Source organism: Cicer arietinum, chromosome 8 (assembly GCF_000331145.2).
Source record: "Cicer arietinum cultivar CDC Frontier isolate Library 1 chromosome 8, Cicar.CDCFrontier_v2.0, whole genome shotgun sequence".
NCBI classification, from domain to species: Eukaryota; Viridiplantae; Streptophyta; class Magnoliopsida; order Fabales; family Fabaceae; genus Cicer; species Cicer arietinum.
In genome coordinates this window covers 27350288-27360073 of record NC_021167.2, presented here as the reverse complement: position 1 = coordinate 27360073, position 9786 = coordinate 27350288, and the positions used below count along the sequence as shown (strand labels likewise).

Genomic DNA, 9786 nt, shown 5'->3' with positions numbered 1-9786 from the left:
AATGTTTATTAGAAATCAATTATATTATTAAAAAAATGAAATTCAGCAAAGCAGGGGCTATAAAATAAAGCATAATGAACTAAAATATTTTGAAATTAGCGTCGGCCTATCCGACGCTACCTTATATACAATTGACTGTTATTTTGACTTTAGCGCCGGCCAGCCGACACCACTGATTTTGAGGGTAGCGTCGGCCATCCGACGCAACCCTTTTCCCCCAGCTGACGTGGCGCTGACATTTTTTAGCGTCGGATGTTTCAAATTTACACGTAGCGTAGGCATAGCGGCGGCCTAGCCGACGCTAATACAGCGTCGGGTAGTATTTGTTTGACGCTAATTATTAGCTTCGACCGTTTTAGCCTAGGCTTTCTCCGACGCTAGATCGACGTCAGCGTCAGCTTTTGCTATGTTAGCGTCGGCTGTTGGCCGACGCTATACCCTGTTTTTCTAGTAGTGTTCTATATTTTTTTAAATTGACAGAAAGAGTTCTGTTATTATAATTCTAAATATGCAAATGTTTATATATTTTTAGAATAATTAGATATGCAGATTATTATATATTCCAGCAAATTACCTACTATAAAAATTGGTTCAAGCAACAAGTTGGTGGAAGATAGAAACATTAAACAATCCACATGAAAAATAATATCAGAAAAATGCATGGATGTTATTTTTAAGTTTATTTCTTTATTTTAAATGGGTGGAATGAGAGTCAGACATAGATACAAATTTGGATTTATTCATGTCAAAAATAATTAATGACAGCTTGATTAAAATCAAATGATTAAAAAATACATATTTTAATTTTTAATTTATCATTTCAAATATAGACCTTAAATTTAAACTGTTTAGTTTTTAATTGAATGATTGTGAGATTCTCCCGTAGCCTACAGAAAATTCTTGTGTTGATGATCATGTAAATGTGTAAATATTGCATTATGTCATTGTATTGTTACAAGATATTGAATAATTTATAAATGTCGACAATATAAAACTAATAATTTTGAATCATACAAATTTTGGGATCATGTGTGGAGATAAAATCAATTTTTCCCTAATATCAACCAAACTAATAAAACTATTTTTACATCTTTAAAACCAATTTTGTCTATTTTATTATACAAACCAATTTTGTATACTCTACATTCGCTTAAAGTTAATAATTCAAATATCCTTAAATTTTAATTTAACTGATGAATGTCTATATTGCTAAATTAAACGTCTTATTTTAGATTAAAATTCGAGACCTCACACTTGTGTGAGTTAATTATAGTAAAATTTACTATGTTTTTTAAGAAGAAAAAAATTAATAACTTAAATAGTCAAGTTGAATGAGATAATTGTCCCAAATGGTCAGTTTGGGAACCCAAAGAAATTAATTATAGCTTATAGAGTTTTCTCATTGGGAGGCAACTGTTAATTTCATCACTAAATTTTCATATATAATTTTCCCCATGAAAAGCACTAATAATATAAATTAATTGTTTAAAATTAATTAATAGATTAAGACTATTATTTCACACTTAGATTTTAATCTAGTTACACTTTTGATCTATTTATTTTTATCAATTTACAAAATTGATATATTTTAAATGATATGACATACAATTTTATGATATATAACCATCTAGATGAATTAATTATTCATATGTCATTGATTAAATTACAAATATACAAAATTTATGAAGTTGAAAATTAAGTTTTTATAGTGTTTTGTTATGATTTCATGTTTGTTAATCATTATACATCACAGTATCATATGTTACTTATTTAAAGCATGTCACATCATATTTTTTTAGTTAAAAAACTAGAGAAAGACTAAAATTGTCGACTTTTAAAATAAGAAAATCAATTTTGTAAATCAATAAAAATAAAAAAACTAAAACTGCAATTAAGCTTTTAGTTTTTTACACTTAATATAGACTATATTCAGTAAAAAGTAACAAATGAACTAGCTCTTATTGTTGAAAACTCAGTAGATTGAATTTGAGATGTTTGATAAAATTTAATGGTCGAACAAACTAATTAATATATATAAAATAACATAATTTTTTTATTTATAATTTTTTGAATTCAAATAATAAATGTAGAAATGAGATAAAACATAATATATTATAAATTCAAAGATTATTTAACGTAGTTTAAAAAAAACTATAAATTTGTAAAAAAAACACTATAAACTCATAAGAAAAATCATTACCAATTTTATTTTAATCATACCAATTTATACGCTATAACTTATTTCTTATATATATATATATATATATATCCAGATTTTTCCTAATTTGTTTGATTTCTATTAATGAAAAGCAAATTTTGAACATTGATATCACACTTTTGGATCATTCTATTACGTATTCTTGAAGTTTAGAATCATGAGATTCTTATACTGAGTATTTTCACCATGACGTAATAAAATAATTATTTCTTCTAAGATTCCATTCAATGAAAATATTATTTGTCTTTTACTGACCTAAAGGAATGTTTTATGAATGTGTTCTTTCGATGTTTTAATAATTATTTTTTTAATATATATATATAAATATCAATAAATATTCTTTTATAAAATTTAATATTTATTTTATAAGATTCATTGTCATTGAAACATATATAAAAAAAAATTTAACTTCAACATATCCTATTTGCATAAGAGTAGGAGGTGACCAACTCAATATTCTTAAGCATAAACACTACTCAATTAAACATTTTTTAGAGTACTACCCCAAAAGACAAGTTAAAGAATACTTTTTTAAGGTATATGTAGTTCAATAGATAGGTAGGGGTGTGCAAAATTTAGCTTGTCCTATTAATATGTCCTAGTCCACAAGCAATTGGTACCCTAACCCAAAAAAAATAGGTAGCACATGTGGAAGAAGATGGTTCAATTTTATGCATGGAGCACCTTTTCAAGATAATTGGAGATTATGTGGAAAAAAGTCTAAAGGGTGGAAAGAAAAATGTTTATCCCAAGCTTGAAGAAGTATTTTCATTAAAGTTATCATCAAATCAATTCCTACTTACATTATGGTTTGTTTTAAAATTCCTAAAGACATTTATGATAAAATTTATAACATTACTAGCAACTTTTGGTGGGACAACAAGAACAAAAGAGATGGTTGTATTGATTTCAGAAATCATTACTACCAAAATTTTCAATAGCAATAAATACAACATATTGAAAATTTGAATTTCAATTGAAGAACGTTAAAGAAGAGTTTTCTAATTTTTCTTACCAACATTAAGCATTAATTACATACTTTGACAATTGTTATAGAACTCCAAACAAATACATAATCTATAGGAAAATTTATTAATCAAATTCACCATTACATGAATGCATCTAAACTCTTTTTTTTAGCAAAATCAAATTTATAGAACTGCTTCATTTAAAATCAATTTTATCATTGCAAAATCAAACATACTAAATACTAATTTTATCCTTTATTATAAGACCTTATGACAAAATTCATAGGGTGAGTTGATAACCCACTATGGAAGGCATTTGATTCAATAAGACTATACTTTGAATTCTACTTGGACAACAAAAGAAGTATTAATACAAGTAGTTGAAACAATAAACTTGTTAAAAAAATGTTACTTTTTCATATTTACTCATATAATTTATTGATATCACAAGCGAGAGAATAAGATTTGCATTTTTGAATGAGAATGAAATATAAATATTTTTTATAATGAAGTCATTACTCATTATTGCATGTTGATTTTGAAAATAGTTTTATGTTTAGAGACAAAGAAATCTCAAAACTATACTCCTTCCTACTTTAATTATAAGCAAAAATATATAGTTCCACATTTGTTAAAGATGATAGTTAAGTGCATTTTTTTTTATTTCATGTAAAATAAATACAATTACTATCTTACCTAATTATTATAGTCATATTTCATATCACTGAAGAATTAATATAATATACTTGAAAATTGTGGTGCATATTTAGATGAATGCTTATTGCTAATCTACTTAATAAACTATTTAAAATATATTATTATTGTTGAAATATAGTAATATAGAGTTGTTGATAGGATTCATTTAATAATATTTTATGAGGTGCTGAGTTAAAGGAATATGGTGCTTAAATATTTATATTAAGATCCATTTACACATCTAAAATAAAAGAAATTTCATTGTGGATAATCTAAGTCATATGCTAAGGATACTAAAAGTAGATTATTTTTAATTGAAAAACACAATATTTAAATTTTTAAAGAATTAAAAACACAAATTCCAAACATAATTTTTACATTTAAATCATTAAATATACATTTGTGGTACATGCCAAATTTTTGCTTTGAAAAAAGAAAATTCATTTTAACAAATTACACATTTTAACTATTGATATCTTTTCGATAATACAAAGTGCAAATACTTTCAAAATTATGAACATAATAATAATTTAAATATATATAAATGATTAAATTGTATTAAAAATTAAATATGACATACCTTTTTACAATTTTTTGTTGTTGTTAAATGACACTTATTCTTAGAATTGTAATTGTAAAATATTTCTAGAACTATGGCTTTAAATGTGAATCAAAGTAGGTAGAAGAATTATATTATAAAAAGAGATATAGGAGGGAATACTATTTAGAGAAGAAAGAGAAGTGAGAGATTTTTTTGTTGGGTAGATTTGAGAGAGAGAGAGAGAGAGAGAGGTAGGTGATATGAAGGAAGAAAGAAGGAGAAAGGAAGATTGGATTGTGGATTTGAGGAGGAATCGGAAAATGTTGTATGCCACCAAACACTCATGCAGCATATTTAGCTCAAAATATATTAAATTAAATTAAAATAAATATAAATTAAAAAAAAAACACTTTCTTTCTCTTTCTTCAACTCTTTGTTCAATCTTGAACCACTCACTTTCTTCTTCTTCTTCTTCTCTCTCTCTCTTTGGACAATTTTTCAGAATGAACAGGTCACAAGATCAAAGATCAAGACCTGCAAAACCAGCTACAATCCATGGCTGTGCTCTCTCAGGAGACCTTATTGGACTTCAGAAACTACTTCGAGATAACCCTTCTCTTCTTAATGACACAAACCCTGTTGTAAGATCATACTTTTTCCTTCATTTTTTATCAATTGGGTATCTAAAAAATTTCATCTTTTTTCATTTTTGATTATAATTGTTGTTTTTGTTGTGCACCCTTTTGTATGTTCTTGCTTAACTTTGTTAAAAATTAGATTTTTATGTTAATGCTTCTTAATGAGAGAAACCTTGTTGTAAGATCACCCTTTTCCTTCATTTTAACCAATTGGGTATCTCCAAAATTTCATCTTTTTTCATTTTTAATTATAATTGTTGTTTTTGTAGTGTACCCTTTTGATTTTGTTGCTTAACTTTGTTAAAAATTAGATTTTTTATGGTAAACCCTGTTGTAAGATCACCTTTTCCCTTCATTTTTACCAATTGGGTGTCTTCAAAATTTCATTTTTTTTATTGTTAATTATAATTGTTGTGTACCCTTTTGTATGTTTTTGCTTAACTTTTAAAAAAATAAATAGATCTTTATGGTTTTCTGTAAGAAAATGTTTAAGCTTGTGTTGTGAATTGAGGATTTGGAATGATGTGCATGGAATTTAGATCTGCTTGGTTACAATAACTTGTGATTAACAAAAGGGTGTAATCTGATTCATTGTGTAATTTAATGGTAGGTTTGTTGATGTATGTCATGTTTGATGAATGGTTATCTTATGAAAGATCAAATTAGCTTGATTTGATTACTAACTAGTCTTGCTAAATATTCATTTTTTTTGCTATACTTGTATGTTTTCAATGCAATATGCTAGATGGTTTAAGAATCTAAAGAAAAATGAGAGACAAGCTTGGTGTCTTGGGTTTTGAATAGGTTAGCTCCAATGGAGGTTGCTTAAGAGGGTTATATTATTGGCAATTGATTTTTGTTTCATTTTTTAGTGTATTTGGTAGAAGAAAAACTCAGTAGATCTACAAGAGGAAGACTCTATGTTTAGACTTTTCATTGAAAGGGATTATTTTTTTATGGCTTCTCTTTGCTCATCATTTGTTGGTTTCTTCTTCTTCTAGGGTTTATGGGATTAGAGGGCATTATTGTGTTGATGCTTTTGGGTTTATAAGATTTGGCTCTTCTAAAGTGAGTAGTTAGTAAAGTGAGATAATTAAGGGCGGATATTTTAACCACTCATGATATGTTATGCATGTGCATATAATATCAAAAGTAGTTGATTTGTTTAACAACAATTGATATTACTCACTTTACTCGTGAAAGCGTGTTGCTCACTTTAGAAGAGTCTGATCCGGGTTTTATAGTACTATTTTGAAAAAGTGGTGTGTACTTCATTAGTAGGTTTATTGTTTGGCATGTATATGTAGTTACGCACCTGCATTTTGATTTCTTATGTCATAAAATTTATCTTGAATTTTATTTAAATTATATGCGTGACGATAAACATGTTTTAAATGCAGATGGCAAACACACCACTTCATGTTTCTGCAGGTAACAACAGGGTTGAGATAGTTAAATTTCTTCTTGAGTGGCAAGGACCGGAGAAGGTTGAGATAGAGGCCAAGAATATGGTACCTACCCATCAATTTTTCTACCGAATTTATCATTAGAATGTAAATATGGACGATAAAAAATTTTATTTGTATCACTTTTGCAGTATGGAGAAACTCCATTGCACATGGCAGCAAAGAACGGTTGCAGTGAAGCCGCAGAGTTACTTCTTGCTCATGGCGCTTCGGTTGAAGCAAGAGCAAATGTAATATATTTTTTTAGGCACTTCATTTATCCTTTAATAATCTAGTTTAAAACTCAATTAGAATTATGTTTATGCTTCGTAATAATTCATTCATATGTAAGTTTGTTCCGACCTTTTTTTCTTGCAGAATGGTATGACACCTTTACACCTTGCAGTTTGGTATTCATTACGAGCAGAAGAGTTCTTAACCGTGAAAACATTGCTTGATTATAATGCAGATTGCAGTGCTAAGGACAATGTATTGAATGTTATCTCTTTTCTTTGTTGTTATTTGAGCTTTTTTGGTCAAATCATTGTAGATGCTTAAGTCTATGAATTGCAGGAGGGAATGACGCCTTTGAATCATCTTACGCAAGGTCCTGGAAACGAGAAACTTAGGGAACTACTAAACTGGCATCTCGAAGAGCAGAGAAAGAGGCGAGCTATTGAAGCGTGCAGTGAAACCAAAGCGAAAATGGATGGACTTGAAAAGGAAATGTCGCATATCGTAGGTCTTAATGAACTAAAAGTACAACTACGCAAGTGGGCGAAAGGCATGCTTTTGGACGAGAGGCGTAGAGCTCTTGGTCTTCATGTTGGCACAAGACGACCACCTCATATGGCCTTTCTTGGAAATCCCGGAACAGGTTATTTTCGGAATATCATACTTGTATTGTCTTCAATTTAGTATAGTTTGATGAAATTGTTTCAACTACATCATTCATGACTGCTTTCTTTTTCTTTTCATGCAATTATTTATTTTCTTCCCCTAACGAGACTTGTAACTTAGGGTTCGGCTATTTTTTCAATGTTTTCTTTTTCATTTTCACTTCAACTAATAAACATAAGAGAATATAGATCAAATATTTTCTTCATCATTTTCTTTTACAATTTTTGAAAACAGATAATATTTTCAGAAATTTCGAAAAGATGAAAATGCCAAAACACTATTTTCATTATTTCTGAAAATGCATTCTTCCTAGCTCGCCTTCCATCTTCTTTCTATCACAATTGTTTACTAACGAGTCTTCCATCTCCTTATTAGTAATTTAAATGAACACAATTTTAAAATAAATATTTTCATTGTTTCTTAAAGTAAACAGACTTATATTTTGGGTGCTAACTCTCTATGGATCCTGTGTGTGCTTATTGTAAGCTGACTTCGATATTTAATAGGTAAAACTATGGTAGCAAGGATCCTTGGAAGATTACTTCATATGGTGGGCATTCTACCTACTGATAAAGTGACAGAAGTACAGCGAACCGATTTAGTTGGCGAGTTTGTCGGTCACACCGGTCCGAAAACTAGGAGGAAGGTATGTTATTGGCTTTAAAATTCTTTTTTTCTTTTTGATCCTGGTGTGAACAATCTTTATGTTAGACTTTACTTATCTCCCAGTCGATTCTGGATTATCCGGGCTCCTTTCCCTTAGAAACCGGATGGTTTAGACCAAAAATATATTTTTCTCCCACATTTGCCACAGGTTTTAGAATCTAGGCTTAACAAGTTCAAACTTCAAACATCTTATACAGATCCAGGAAGCAGAAGGAGGAATTCTTTTTGTTGACGAAGCTTATAGACTGATACCAATGCAGAAAGCGGATGATAAGGACTATGGGTTGGAAGCCTTGGAGGAGATTATGTCGGTCATGGATAGTGGAAAAATCGTAGTAATATTTGCAGGGTACAGTGAACCAATGAAACGAGTAATCACATCTAACGAAGGCTTTTGCAGACGTGTGACAAAGTTTTTCCATTTTAACGATTTCAATTCAAAGGAGCTAGCACAAATCTTTCACATCAAGATGAACAATTTATCAGAAGGTAGTTTGCTATATGGATTTAAGTTGCATTCGGATTGCAGTCTAGAAGCGATAGCAGCGATGATAGAAAGGGAAACGACCGAAAAGCAGCGTAAGGAAACGAATGGCGGTTTGGTAGATACCATGTTGGTTAATGCAAGAGAAAATTTGGACCTAAGACTTAGCTTTGATTGTATAGATACAGAAGAACTTCTTACCATTACATTGGAAGATTTAGAAGCAGGTCTTGGTTTACTATCACAGTAATCATTCTTTGGCAAATTAGATATTTTGTTAAAGAGATTCATTTAAGTTTTTAGTTCAAAATTATCCACCATTGGATATATTGCAAGTTTGCAACAACACAATGAAGAGCTTATTGCAAGTTTTGCAGCTACACAATGAGGAGCTTGTAATGAATAATATCCTTCTCTGGGAAGGTTTTTATGTAATTGATAATGTTATATGAGTTAAAGGGGCATACACTGACAGTATAAACCAATTTTACACTGACATCTGATGAAAACATTTTGCAACATTTTGCTATGTCATACTACTAATTTCAAAACATCCTTACAATAGTGAGGTGATTTGGCAGAAAAATGATTTTTATTGGATGTTAGTGTGAAACTAATTTTTACACTGACCAGTGGTATGTTCTATTTTCTCATGAAGTTCTATTGATGCAGTGCCTTTTCATTGTGTTCTTTGTATGTTATTCATTCTTTTAGGATAGTAATAAATCTCTCTTTTAGTTTGTGGTTGTCCTAAAGAATTTCAGTTAATTATTTATGTTTATGGTTTGTTTAGTGTTTAATTTATTTGTAAAACACTAATGCATGGTTCTGATTTTTTTAAGAATAAAAGTAGTTATATATATATATATATATATTGTGTTTAGATAGTATATTTCTTTAACAACTTTTTATGGGATTGAAGGTTAAATTTTATTGTATATGTTTATTGAAGTTTACATAAGATATTATATAATTACCATTAGAAATTCACCTGGAGGATTTAGATTCAAATATGAGACATGATGTTTAATCTAATAATATTGGTATTTTTTATTAGTTTAGATATGACTTGAGGATAATTTTATTGTACATTATTACTATAAAATTGTTTATTGGGAAAATATATGGATTTAAATTATATGTTGATATGTCATGAGTGACATGGTTTTACATTCCGGATCACAACAAGTGACATGGTGATTAGGCTGCCAATTTTTATATTGCAGGAAA

At 28.9% G+C, this 9786-nt stretch overlaps 1 protein-coding gene across 2 annotated transcripts; it reads left to right on the top strand.

The window, feature by feature from the left end:
* Positions 1–4592: 4592 nt before the first annotated feature.
* Positions 4593–9296, top strand: LOC101491107 (ribulose bisphosphate carboxylase/oxygenase activase, chloroplastic). 2 transcript variants are annotated; one of them, XM_004512923.4, is made up of 8 exons: positions 4593–4748; positions 4926–5064; positions 6462–6572; positions 6659–6757; positions 6885–6995; positions 7080–7383; positions 7913–8052; positions 8270–9296. In XM_004512923.4, exons 1-8 carry the CDS (start codon positions 4684–4686, stop codon positions 8804–8806), a joined length of 1506 nt encoding a protein of 501 aa, XP_004512980.1. In that variant the 5' UTR covers positions 4593–4683; the 3' UTR covers positions 8807–9296. The 2 variants fall into 2 exon arrangements, with proteins under 2 accessions (XP_004512980.1, XP_012574769.1); XM_012719315.3 differs by having other exon boundaries at positions 4602–4745.
* Positions 9297–9786: the final 490 nt, after the last annotated feature.

Coding starts and splice junctions, on each gene's coding strand:
- LOC101491107 (XM_004512923.4), top strand. CDS start 4,684: ATGAAGGAAGAAAGAAGGAGAAAGGAAGATTGGATTGTGGATTTGAGG. Junction 6,996..7,079: donor ATTGCAGTGCTAAGGACAAT/GTATTGAATGTT, acceptor TATGAATTGCAG/GAGGGAATGACGCCTTTGAA. Junction 7,384..7,912: donor TCTTGGAAATCCCGGAACAG/GTTATTTTCGGA, acceptor GATATTTAATAG/GTAAAACTATGGTAGCAAGG.